Consider the following 14312-nt stretch of genomic DNA (forward strand, 5'->3'; position numbering starts at 1 on the left):
GCAATCCTTTATCTAAACCTAACATCTTTTAATCAAATTGTTTTGGATTATTATATAAATTAAAAAATTAAAAAAAATAATAAATATATATATATATATATATATATATATGAGAAGAATCAATGGATTTTAAATATATAATTAATTTTTAAAGATATTTTAGGTAATCATTAATAATCGTATAAAAAAAAAATCAACCATACATTTAAAATTAATATTTATTTTTAAAATATAACATTACAAATTTTTTTATTATTATTCCAAAGTTTTACCAAACTACCCTTTGTATATTTTGACCTTTTATGTTTTTCTTTTTAACAAAATTAAAAATATTTTTAAAATTTCTAAAATTATTTTGAAGAGAAAAAAAAACCCATATTTCTCTTATTTCAATCAAAGTTTTAAATTGCATTTGATTTTTTTTAATATAAAAAAAATATCATAATGGAAGAAATAAAATTATTTTTTAAAGAAAAAAATTAGATGGGCATTTTGGTAAAAAAAAAATTAGGGTGATTAAATATGCCAATCACGTCAATCATATTAATTTTGTTGCTCAATCATAACACATTAATTTAATTTAATTAATGGTAAGTATTTTTAAAACACACGTTTTATAATTTATAAATAAATAAAATAATCAAAGAGTTATTCTAAAAACCACTTATACAGCTAAAGTCCACCGCCAGTATATAGTATATGTTTTGACTCGTTACATATCACCGTTAGTCTCACAATGAGATCTCACAATTTATTCCTCTCTTTAATCGATATGAGATCTCACAATTCACCTCTTTGGGGTCAGCGTTCTCGCTGGTACACTGCATGGTGTGTGGCTCAGATATCATTTATAACAGTTCAAGCTCATTACTAGCAAATATTGTCCACTTTGACTCGTTATGTATCATCGTCGATCTTACAATTTTACAATTGAACTGCATTCTCGATAAAACCTATCAACTACAACATGAATGTCAAATGCTTGTCCTTTCAAGAAATGACTTATATTTCTCATCAAATAAAATTCTTTACATCATCTCCACCGTCATCACCACTTTAGCTTCTACCAAATTTTCATTTTTTTTTTTAATTTTAAATATATTTATCGAATATTGTCGATATTCTTTATTTGATTACGATCAAATCGATATTTTTTGTAAAAATATTTTAAAATAAATTCGACATTTTTCGATTAAATATAATTTGATGTATTAAAATTAATTGAGATTTGAATGAAATTATTTGTATAATGGGAACTGATCGACCAACGGACGCCATCTAGAAAATTCAACTTGCTTTATTATCAGCATATTCAAATACGGTGGAAGTGATTGGACACATCATGCTACCACATCAGCATCCACCTCTTGCATTTTATTATAAACTAACGGCTTCCTGGTCCACGTCAGCAGGTCCTTCCAATTTGGGTAATCCTATGAAGTGGCGTTCGTGAGTACAGTTGACACGTGGGCTGTCCCCGACAAGAAAAATAAGCTTAATAAAAACACAAATTAATTGTACTTTTAAATTTATAATAATTTTAATATTTAATAATTTAAATTGTATAAAGTGCGTAGAGTTTGAAACCAACATAGTTACGTATGAGAATTTCTCATACGATTAAATTATTTAATTTTAATTAATTTTTAAAGACCTTTGAGGGTATAATGGTCAAAGACTGCGAAAAAGAGAGATTAAAAATATTAATCCCGAAACGCATGCGTTTAAGGGTCAAAAAGAAAATAAGAATAATAATAATAATAATTTTAAGTTACAAAACAATGACGTGTTTGGGTCAAAGACGCTTCAGATGAGTTATTGGGAAGGGAAAAATAAATTAATTAAAATAAAAATAAAAATAAAAAAACCCCCAAAAATCTAATTTTCTTTGAATTAGTCAAACCCATTTATCCTGAAAACCCGGCTTTACCTTTCAATTTTCAAAATTCCAATTTTATCCTTTTTATTAGCTCCCCTAAAAATATTTTGGATCCACCTCAGTTAATTTGATTGGTGGCCCGAACAATTTAATAGAATTTACAGTTCGAACCAATCCAACCGTGCATTTTTCAGGTTGGGTTAGATTAGATTGTCGATTGGGACATTTTAGATCTTGCGGGTGTAGACATGATTTTGATGAACGGTCATACACCCCATTGACCCAATATGAAATGGTAAAGGGCTATCTATGATGAAAGCAACTATAGTCAACACGTCTTGGAGAAGCAAGACCAGGATATATGTCATGCGGTCATAGACAACACGCCTTGAACATGCATGACCGTGACATCCTCCCCCACTTAATTGGTTGATGTCTCTATCTACTGCAAGACTGAGACATCTGTCATGTGGCCATAGGCAACAAACTTCGGACAATCATGACCGTGACATATATATAATTATTTTTTTAAAAAATATGAATTATTCACCATACACATTATCGAAGTAACAAAAATTTCATAAAATTTAAATATCAAACATTTACAAGACACAACAAGTTCGGGTTGTAATCCTATTTTTGGGTTGGTAAGGTTGACCTGACAAAAAATATGTCAACCGTGAACCCAACCCAAATCGAAAAATAAATTTTAACATAGTCCAGTTTGATCATATTCTCAAATTGTTTGAACAATCTTTTTATATTGTCTCTACGTACCTTTTTACGGTTAATTAATTCAAACAATATCTGAAAAATAGATTGAAAAATGGTTTAAATTATACCATGAATTTAATAATGATTTTATAGATATTATATGGTCTTTATTTTCGAACATATTCTTAGATTACCAAATGGTAATTAATTAATGGTATTTATAAATATATTTATACGATGATGCCCTTGAAAATGACATTCTATGATTGCCAATTTAATTTCTTATTATTTTAAGCATATTCTAATGGAATTTATAAATAAATTAATTTTATAAACATTCACGTTATTCGCTTAGCTTGTGTTGTTATAAAAAATAATTTAAATATAAATTAATTTTGGACAAATTGGGACCCATGATTTATATATAAAACAAATTTTGTACAGAAATTAATTTCAGTAATTATAAATTATTTAATAATGATTTAATATTTAATTGTAGAGAAATTAAACACTAAAAATGTTCGATTTAGGAAATTATTATGATTTTTTTAAAGTTAATGTGATTAGTAAAACATAAACAAAATTAAAAATTATTTTCATTTTAAATAATGAAAATAAAATTACAAAAAAATTATTATTACTATAATTATTTTTTCAAATTTATTTTTAAAAAAGAATTTAGGTTAATAATATTATTAAATAAAGAAATTAATTTATTTAATGAAATAAAATAAAATAAAAAAAAAGCTCAAGTTTCAAAATGGCTCTTAATAGTCAAATTGTACAACTCGAGAGGGAAAGAGTAGCATTAACTATATTAATGATGAAGATTAAGTGGTAGATTAAGTGTAATTAAGCGATTATTTAATTAAACTCTTTTATTGCGGCTTTCCCCCCTTTACTTTCTCCTCTTCTCATTTGAACCCCCACAAGTTTCTTTATCTATAAAATCACCCCACTTCTTCTCTGTCTTCTCCGTAGCGCTTCTTTCTCCTCTCTCTCTCTCTCTAAAAATCTCCGTCCAAAATCATATCGAACTTGCCGCCGGCATCCGGAAAATGGACGGAAATAAAGAGCGACGGTTTGATAACGGCAACTTACACGGCGGCGACGACGACGGCGACCTGAGACGAGGACCGTGGACGGTGGAGGAGGACATGACTCTCATCAATTACATCGCGAATCACGGCGACGGCCGCTGGAATTCTCTCGCTCGTTGCGCCGGTAACGGATTCCTCGCCGGAACCCTAACTTATTCCGATTCCTCTGTTTCTGAATTTATCGTTCGCGCATTTTTTTTTTTTTAATTGATGTTGAAATTGGAAAATTGATTCACAGGCCTGAAGCGTACCGGAAAAAGCTGCCGATTGCGGTGGCTGAACTATCTCCGGCCGGACGTCCGGCGAGGAAATATTACACTCGAAGAACAGCTCCTGATTCTGGAACTTCATTGCCGTTGGGGAAATCGGTACGGATGTTGATTTTATTGATTTAAATTGTAAAATGTGTGAATAATTTTTAAATTTTTATATAAATTTTTTAATTTTCAGATGGTCGAAGATTGCCCAGCAATTACCGGGACGAACCGATAACGAGATAAAGAACTATTGGAGGACTCGAGTTCAGAAGCACGCAAAGCAGCTCAAATGCGACGTTAACAGTAAACAATTCAAGGATACCATGCGATATCTCTGGATGCCGCGTCTCGTCGAACGGATTCAGGCCGCCGCCGCGGCATCCACCGCCGTCGACGGAAACCGATCGTACGGATCAATGGCTCGGCCGGCTTCGGCGGCTGTGATGAACAGCGGTAGTGATTTTGTCAGTACTCCACAAGTCACTCCGAGTTATACGTCGGAGAATTCCAGCTCTGGCGGAGGTGGAGGCGGCTCCTCCATGTCTGATTTGACGGATTGCTACAACAATTTCAGTTGTTTTCCGGTGGTTCCGCCGCCGTTGCAGAGTCCGGCTCCTGGATTCTTCAACGATGAGACATTGGATTTTCAGGCGATGGAGCAGAGTAGTTGCCAGTGGATGGCGGCGGACGGTGGCGTTGACACGTCGGAGAGCTTGTGGAATGCCGCCGACGCCGGTGCCGATTACTTCTGGTTCTCGCAGCAGCAGTTGAATTAACAAAAGGAGAAACTATACATAATTTGTATAGCGGAATATCATGATCTAAAAAAAAAAAAAAAAAAAAAAAAAAAAAAGAATTTAACGATTTTACGAAGAACAGGGTCTTTTTCTTTTTTTTTTTTAATTTTTATTTTTATAATGTTTGGTTAAATTTCCAATTATTGGGGCTTGGGGGGAATTTGTATAATTGAATCTTGAGGGGTTTTTATTTTATTTTATTTTATTTTATTTTTATAAATATTATTAAGGGAGTGCTAGGCTGCTAGCTATCGACCTACTTCATTCCCTCTTCCCTTATCTTTAAATAATTATTTTATGGTTACATTATAAATTCCTTTCTTTTATAATTATATTATTTAAAAAAATTCCAATTTCATAATATAATTATTTTCTAAATTGTTGAATTTAGTAAAACTAATTATGTTTTTTTTATATACTTTATATCTTAATTAAATGAGAAAATAATATATTTTGAATAATATTTGTTTATTAAAGAAAAAAGAGTGTCGATTTAGGGCCATTCCATTTCTCCACATCTCCACATAGCTGCACTAACAAGCACTATGAGCTTTCTGTCTCGCGCATCTAAGATACTCACGTGGTTTCACCATAATTGAGCATACCTCACTTATTCTTCAACTTACCCAAAATAATCATAAAAAAATTAATAAAATAAATTATTAACCTATAATAGTAAAATAAAATAAAAACGTAAAATAGACCAATTCATGCCATAGAGAAAATATCGAACACTTTATTCATTAGTAAAAACTATAATTTTAAAGCATTGGGTGTAATTTATTTTTACAGGCAATTTGAGCATAGTTCAATTTAATACAAATTTAATCTGAAAAGAAAAAAAAAACCATTTATAATAGTGTGAAATTCTTCCAGATGCGTTTTAAAGCCTTGAGGAAAGCTCGAAAGATAAAGTTAAAAAATGACAATATCGAGTCGATTACAAATAAGGGTATATTTGTAATTTACTCACATTCAAAATGCAAATGTTATGATAATGGGAAGTATATAGTTTTTGTGGGAGTAGATAATGTTGAATTAAAATAATGAAAGACGTGAATAATTGGTTCCACTTTTAAATATTTAAATAATAATTTTGTTTGGAGTTTAGAAGCCGAAACCATAAACTAATTTTATAATTAAGATATTGATGTCCACAGAGATTGAACCAGACCAAAAGTTCCCCAATGTTCTAGATTTTGCCAAAAGGGGCTCGTGACGTGGCACTCTCTCATTCGTTGATTTCTGGAGTTTAAAATTTTAATAAAGACATTATTATTAGGCCAATTTTTTCAAAAGTAAAAACATGTTCTTATCATGTTTAATGAATGCCACCTATGTCCTATGTCCCCCTGTTTTATTTATTTTTAATTGCAAATTGCTCCCTCAAAGTTGCACTAATTACACTACTTGTTCACATTGTATATATATCTATATACTAAAAGTTTGTTTTATATGCAATAAGGACTTTACTTTTCTATCCTCAATCTTGTATGGAAATGAGAGGGGTAAAACAGTCAATTTCCTCTCTCGAGTATTTTATTACCGCTAGATAGAATTGAAATATGTCGTATTTTTTGTATTTTTTTTTCATATATTTAAAATAATATAAATATTAAATATTAAAAAAAAAATAGAACTAATTTGATTAAAGTAAAAAAATAAAAAGAAAAAGTGAGAATAATAATAGGGAAAAAGAAAAGGTAAGGGCACGTGCCGAAGGGACGGTCGAAACGTGATGAAATGGAAGAACTAAAAGGGGGGAGCGGGGGGAGATTGGTTATGGCGGCGGGGTGTCATTTCATAAGCCACGTGCATCGATATTAACCCAGTTTGTCAGTGGTCCTCGAAATTAACCTGTTCAGGAACTGCCACGTGGAATAAGAAAGAAAAAAGGAATTTAAAATTAGGCTTCCTCAATAGAAGCACTGACGGCCGCAACCCTTAAAATATACATTGAAGGAAAACACACACAGACAAGCATTTTTTAAAAATTTAAAAGAATATTTTGCTTTTACTTTATTTATTTATTTATTATTAGTTTTCATTTATTAATATTCCTTTAATCCATTTATGGATTCGTTTTCACATTTGGAAAGAACAAATCTAGATTACATTTTAACGAGCTTTTAATAAATCTCTAAATTTTTTAATTACGTGTCTAAAAATCTTTAGGAATTTTAATTAATTGAAAATTTCAATCTTTATCGTTTTATGGCCGTTGACTTTTTTTGTTCTATAAATCGATCAGCCTCGATGCTTTATATGACATTACTTTTTTATGAGACAATGACGGATAGTACAACAATTTTTCTTTAAAGAAGAAAAATTAAGGTTCAATCATTAAATGACACGTGATATACTAAGATAAGAGAGTCGAAGATCCACGTTGAGAAGTATTGAGAGTCGTCCTACGTTGGTTTATAATTAAAGAACACTATCTCCACGATAGTTATAGAGGGTCACAGTTCCTAACATGATATAAGAGTCATGTAGAGTCATCAAGTATCGAAAGAAATTGTGAGTCCCGAAGGTGCAATTAGAAATTTTCAAATCTCGAACAAAGAATATATTTTGTTTGAAGGTTTCATAGAAGGAGTTGAGCCTATTAAAGAGAAGCTGTTCGAGAGTTCGTGTTGAACAAACAGTGTACTTTGTAGTTTGGACTTGCGTGAAAGGCTTTCCATGGAAGGCGATAGGGTAATGGGAGTTTGTGAGCTTTCAGTTTCAGAAAGCTGTGCTTCAATGGCGGCCACTCACAACCAAAGTTGAAATTATAATTTTTATTTTTTCTTTATTCAATATTGGTAATTTAAAAAAATTTAATAAAAATTTAAAATTTTTTTTGTGTGGATATAAACTATTAAATATAACATTAAAAAATTAAAAGACCAAATTAAATGTAAAATTAATAAATTTTGAGGATCAAATAAATAAATTTAATAATGAAAGGACCAAATGATTATTATAAGTGCTTATATGTTGTAGTTTCTTTCCTTTCTACAGTGAGTCAACCGTCAATGCTTATCCTTTCTTTTATTTTTATTTTTTCTATTAATTTTGACGTTGAAAATTTTAAATAAAATTTATTTTTGTAAAGGTCAACCACATAAAATATTTATATATTTATATTTTTTTGAAAAAAATAGATTAATTGAACGTGATAAACCTTAAATATGACGCAATAAATAAAAAAATGGATTTGTTATGATAAGTCCAAGCAATCCCTTTTAGTTACGTAAACCAAAATAAAATTGAAATGAAACATTAAAGGAAAAAAAAAGAAATAAAATGTAAGTGGTTTGGAAGTTCCTTGTTTGGTTGCATTGATTTCGGCTGGCTAATTACTTGGCGTTAGGCGTTGGGTGGATTGTGATAGCCACATCCATTACTGAGTTTGTTTTGTCAAACCCCTCCAATATCAACACCAAAACCCTTCTCGATCTCTAGTCGGGATGGGAACCCAAGTCCTATATTCATTTTTTTGCTTCGGTTTATGCCTCGAGCTCCAACCGTGTACCATAAGGTAGCTTGAGCTGACACCATACCTCATCGTATAGTACATTTTGAGACATTTTCAATACTTATCAGTTACATGTCATTTTGGTGAATGATCATAAAGTGTCGTGGGGCGTTCGTCCGGTATCCGATTGACACAAATTTGGCTAGCATTCATGTTTCATATCGACGGACTTGACTCTAGAATCGTATATTCAAATTTCCTTCGTGGTTAAGGCCCGGGGCTCTATCCGACCTTTCATTAAGTCTATATGTGACATTCTTATCTACTCGTTGCCCCTATCTTGCTCATGTCTCGTTTCCTATTCAATGCTGTAACGGCCCAGATCCACCGCTAGCAGATATTGTTCTCTTTGGGTTTTCCCTTTCGGGCTTCCCTTCAAGGCTTTAAAACACGTTTGGTAGCGGAAGGTTTCTACACCCTTATAAATGGTGGTTTGTTATCCTCCCCAACCAATGTCGGACATCACAATCCACCCCCTTTCAGGGCCCAGCTTCCTCGTTGGCACTCTTTTCTTACTCCAATCGATGTGGGACCACCCCGATATTAAGTAGAAAATTTCGGGTCGTTACAAATACACTCGTTATATGGTTTGTTGAATGATGCCCGTCATCTTCAGTCGCATCATGACATTCTTCTATATTGGCTCTCACGTCCTTTAATGGACACCTCTAGAGGGTCGCCACTTTGCTTGTCTCAACTTGAGGGTCATAATCTATTATTTTCATGGCATGGTTGTGACTCTCCTTATAGTATAGTCGTGAAAAGAGCACGAACGACGTAGACCTTCTCCGTCCACGTCCATACCTCCTATTTCAATTCTCAAGGGTTGAGTGAAGATGCGTTCGAGGAGTTATATATAATAATAATAATATTCATTTGAAAGAATTTTTTTAATTGATAATTTCTTTTTGTCCATACAATTTTTATAAAAAAATAAAAATAAAATATCCTAATAAACTCAATATTATTTTCTAAAAAATAATTTAATGTTGAATATAGTTTTTAAAAATTAAAAATTCAACATAATATAATATTCAGCGTATTTGGGCCTCAACATTCCAAAAAAACAGGCCCACTAGAGACCAATGGATTTGGATCAGCGCAATTAAGGAAAGAGAAAAAAGCCCAAATAAAGCACGTGCGAGGCATGTGGGCTTTAGATTTAATAATATCCTGTCGCAATGCAATGCACCAAACACGATCCAGTTTCTGATTGGTCTGTTCAACTCTGATGACTGCATAGCCAATCATCATTCGCCACGTCTCATGTGAATTTTAGATGGTTTTGGGTGGACTCTTGAGAGAACAAAGGTGGGGCCCACTTGAGCGTTCTCGATTTTGCCACATTTTTTTGCTTTACTTTAATTCCACGTCACTGACACACGACCGACGAATCTTATCCGGTTCCAAATAGTGATAAGACGATTATACCCTCCCCTCCGCACGCCTTTATTTACCCAAACCTGGTACTAGCAAACACCATATTATACCTATTTTATTATCTAATAATAATTACAATAATAATAATAATAATAATAATAATAATAAAAGTTTGTATAGTGCATGTAAACTTTTTATTTTTTAATTATTTAATATAATTAATTTTTAAAATAGATTTATTAAACACAAAATTTAAATTTTATAATTTTATAAATATAAAAATATAATTTGGCTTAAAATTTTATTAAATACTTTTAAGGACAAATATGTAATTTACAATTTATTTATTAAATTTCAATTAAGATGTTTTTCTTTATGACAAAAGAGTTTTGATATTATCTATTTAAAATTAGAGATTTTTAAAGTGGTCCATAACATCATATTATTCAAAATTATTTATTTTCTAACAATAATAAAAAAACACGTGTTTGGAGCATAATTTTTCTTTGAGTTAGATGTTTTAGATAATAAAATTTTATTTAAAAAAAATTAAATAATTGAAAATAAAATAAAAAATTGGGAACTTCTGATGTTGAACATAAAAAGGAGAAATTGGTAATTGAACATCACCGTGACAAACAGACATTGAACAGACAGGGGTATTATTGTCTTTTCAGTCAACCTTTTTTGCAGATGAAGGGTAATTCAGTAATTCAACTGTAAGGCACACAAGCCGTGTTGAATATGAAAGGGTCATTCAAGTAATTTCATTTCACCTTCTTTCCTCCCCCTGCATCTATAAAAGAGGCTCCTGTGCGCCTTCTTCCGTGACTACAAGATTTTTTTAAAAAATTTCGAAACCGCTCTCTCTTTCGTGAAGATATTTTCAGTTCAATCGTTCATCAATCTGTAAGTAATCTTTCCCCTGTAAATTCGTGTAATAATAGGTTGGATACTCTGTTCTTTCGATTTTTCAGAACTAACAGAGTTGTATATTAGCGCTCTAATCCCTAATTTTCCCTCCATTTTAGCTGATTATTATAAGTTAATCTAAGGAAATTAGTTGTCTGTAAGGATTTTAGAAGCCTGAAACATGCATACTTCTAGTTCTCTGGGAATTTCTACCATGAAACCTTGTAGGATTCTTTTTAGCTTCAAATCCTCCTCGATGTTTGGAACAACCTCATTGGCCAAGGCAAAGTATAGGAGGATTGGTAGATTTTCGAAATTAGAGCCGAGTGGGCGTAAAATAATAGGATCTGTACAGGTTGTTGGTGATTTGAATAAGAGATGCTTTAGTTGTTCTAATTTACATCGGTTGTATAAAGGTAACAGTGGTAGAAATAGGTGTTTGATTGCAAATGTAGCTTCTGATTTTAGAAATCAATCGACATCTGCTGAGCCTCATGTGAAACAGAAGAGCTTTGAGAGAATTTATATTCAAGGAGGGTTTAAGGTTAAGCCATTGGTGATAGAGAGTATTGAGACAGATCTTGTGAAAGATGAAAAAAAGGTGTCTGAGGTTGAGGAACTGAGTGGTTTGAAGGGCTCTAGGGTTGAGAGAGAGGTGTCCAAAATTGAAAAGGAGGCATGGAACTTGCTTCGAGACTCTGTTGTGAACTATTGTGGACGTCCTGTTGGAACTGTTGCTGCTAATGATCCATCTGATACTCAGCCACTGAATTACGACCAGGTTTTTGTTCGTGATTTTGTACCGTCCGCCTTGGCCTTCTTGTTAAATGGAGAAGAGGAGATTGTCAAGAATTTTCTCCTTCACACCTTGCAATTACAGGTATAGACTTACATGTTGAGCTTTTTGTTTATCTTGTATATGCATACCTGGTCTCCGAGCTTCCTTTCAAGATTTTTAAAATGCGCCTGTTAGGGAGAGGTTTTCATACTCTTGTAAGAAATGCTTCGTTCCTTTCTCCAACCGATGTGGGATCTCTTAATCCACCCTCCTTGGGGGTCCAGCGTCCTCGCTGGCACACCGCCTGTCTGGCTCTGATACTATTTGTAACAGCCCAAGCCCAACATTAGCAGATATTGTCATGGACATCACATCATCCTAAAGTAGTGGGCTTGGGCTGTTACAAGCATGTTATAGTCAGTCTACGCTATATCATGACATCTCATCATCTTGAAGTGGAAGCACACTAACATTTTGAGAGACCTTTTTCTTACAAGTCCTAATGATATTTATTAGTACTACAGCTCACATCGTCCTTTGAACTGAAATCAACCGTCTTTATTGTTGATTAGAGTTGGGAGAAAACCGTTGACTGTTACAGCCCTGGGCAAGGGTTGATGCCAGCAAGTTTCAAAGTCAGAAGCCAACCTCTCGATGGAAGCGATGGAGCTTTCGAGGAAGTTCTTGATCCTGATTTTGGTGAATCTGCCATTGGTCGTGTTGCACCAGTTGATTCTGGTAACTATAGATTACTGTGCAAACATCATGCAACTTTACATATGCCATAGAGTTTGAAACCTTGTTACTGTGTATGCTTGCTCACAGGGTTGTGGTGGATTATTTTATTAAGAGCTTATGGAAAGATTACGGGAGACTACACATTGCAGGAACGTGTCGATGTACAGACAGGCATACGACTGATCCTTAATCTCTGCTTGACGAATGGGTTCGATATGTTTCCTACTCTGTTAGTCGGTGATGGCTCGTGCATGATTGATAGACGAATGGGCATTCATGGACACCCACTTGAAATTCAAGTAAGAATACTAATTGATCATCCTTCATAGCATTTGCAGGCAATCCTTCATGGTTACTGTATGTATAGTTAAGATCATTTGCAGGCAGTTCCTTACTGTGGTTAATTTGTTTTGCAGGCATTGTTTTATTCGGCCTTACGCTGCTCAAGAGAGATGCTGATTGTCAACGACTCGACTAAGAATTTGGTCGCTGCCCTGAACAATAGGCTGAGTGCACTCTCCTTCCACATCCGGGAATATTTCTGGGTCGATAAGAACAAACTCAACGAAATTTATCGATACAGAACTGAGGAATATTCTACCGATGCGGTGAACAAGTTCAATATATATCCCGAACAAATTCCTGGTTGGCTGGTGGACTGGATTCCTGAGGAGGGTGGCTACCTGATTGGCAATCTACAGCCTGCTCACATGGACTTCAGGTTTTTTACGCTCGGAAATCTTTGGTCCATTGTTTCGTCACTTGGGACTCCGCAACAGAATGAGGGCATTCTGAACTTGATTGAAGCCAAATGGGATGACCTTGTGGCAAACATGCCTCTCAAGATATGCTTCCCTGCCATGGAACACGAGGAATGGCGCATAATAACTGGAAGCGACCCGAAGAACACGTTAGTCTCTTTAGAATTTTGAAGAACAAAAAAGTAGTCTCATTTGAAACATATCATAATACTCGTAACCTAGCACTGAAAATTATCTCTGCTTTTCCTGTTGGCAGTCCTTGGTCATATCATAATGGAGGATCTTGGCCAACACTCTTGTGGCCGGTGAGGGACTTGTTCTTATTCAAACTTCTGTTCAGACTTGATTGACCATTCATTATTCTCATTGCTATTTTTTGTGGACATCTTTACAGTTCACACTGGCCTGCATGAAGATGGGGCGGCCAGAGCTAGCAAGGAAAGCCATTGCAGTGGCTGAGAAGAAGCTTTCAGCTGATCGTTGGCCCGAGTACTACGACATGCGCAGTGCAAGCTTAATAGGGAAGCAATCACGACTCTTCCAAACATGGACGATTGCCGGTTTCTTGACATCAAAGTTGCTTTTGGAGAACCCAGAGAAGGCGTCTCTATTGTTCTGGGAGGAGGATTACGAGCTTCTTCAAGGCTGCGTTTGTGTACTCGGCAAAGCCAATGGAAACAAGTGCTCTCGCCATCGTCATCGCCAGCATCGAAAACCGAATAATCTCAACCATTAGCCTAACAACAACTGTCTCTAACAGATGAAGTTCTTCGGAGGTGCATTTTTCTCCCCTCCGGTGATTCTGTGTGTATAAAAAAAATGCAATTTGAGGCTCAGTTTTTGAAGAGTCTGTATTGTTGTATTCATTGGGAGTTAAACGTATGATTCTGAATATCCTTTGGAGTTGATTACTTTTAGGATAAATTTGAGGTTACTATTTATTGATTGGTATTTGGTCAACCATTTAAAAAAATTGTCCTAAATATTTTATACAATTTTTTTATAGTTAATATATGTCTTGACTAGTTGAGCTATGCTTTTACGATATAATCTATTTAATCTTGTAATGTACAAACGTTAGTTTTATTTAAATAAAAGATTTTAAAATGTACCTCCAAGTTTAAGAATAGATATATATATATATTTTAAATTATGGTTTCTTCCATTTTGAATTATTTAGAATTTAATTGCAAAAAAAAGGAATAAATAATGTTTTTCATTCAGTTAAACATCAGCACCAGTGGTCTAGTGGTAGAATAGTACCCTGCCACGGTACAGACCCGGGTTCGATTCCAGGCTGGTGCATTTTTTTTATTCAATAATTCAATTTATCGTTTGAACATTTATCTATCATAATTTTGTTTTTAATTGGGGTTTATTGGGCCTCGAACATGCTCTGATGGGAATTGTGTTGGCCCACTTCTACATTTCTTAGTTCTAAACCGTTTTTTAAAATTAAAATGAAAATATTTA

The 14312-nt window shown here is 33.6% G+C and overlaps 2 protein-coding genes across 2 annotated transcripts; both read left to right on the forward strand.

Annotated features, from left to right (window-relative positions):
* The first annotated feature begins 3558 nt into the window (after positions 1 to 3558).
* On the forward strand, positions 3559 to 4946 carry LOC111790771 (transcription factor MYB78). The gene is made up of 3 exons (XM_023671825.2): positions 3559 to 3817; positions 3932 to 4061; positions 4144 to 4946. Exons 1-3 carry the CDS (start codon positions 3652 to 3654, stop codon positions 4724 to 4726), a joined length of 879 nt encoding a protein of 292 aa, XP_023527593.2. The 5' UTR covers positions 3559 to 3651; the 3' UTR covers positions 4727 to 4946.
* A 5525-nt stretch (positions 4947 to 10471) lies between these two features.
* Positions 10472 to 13784, forward strand: LOC111791388 (alkaline/neutral invertase A, mitochondrial). The gene is made up of 6 exons (XM_023672708.2): positions 10472 to 11442; positions 11913 to 12078; positions 12166 to 12377; positions 12495 to 12988; positions 13096 to 13144; positions 13234 to 13784. The coding sequence occupies exons 1-6, from the start codon at positions 10744 to 10746 to the stop codon at positions 13573 to 13575; spliced, it is 1962 nt and encodes a 653-aa protein (XP_023528476.2). The 5' UTR covers positions 10472 to 10743; the 3' UTR covers positions 13576 to 13784.
* Positions 13785 to 14312: the final 528 nt, after the last annotated feature.

The sequence above is a fragment of the Cucurbita pepo genome, chromosome 3, assembly GCF_057944985.1.
Source record: "Cucurbita pepo subsp. pepo isolate OVF chromosome 3, ASM5794498v1, whole genome shotgun sequence".
NCBI classification, from domain to species: domain Eukaryota; kingdom Viridiplantae; phylum Streptophyta; class Magnoliopsida; order Cucurbitales; family Cucurbitaceae; genus Cucurbita; species Cucurbita pepo.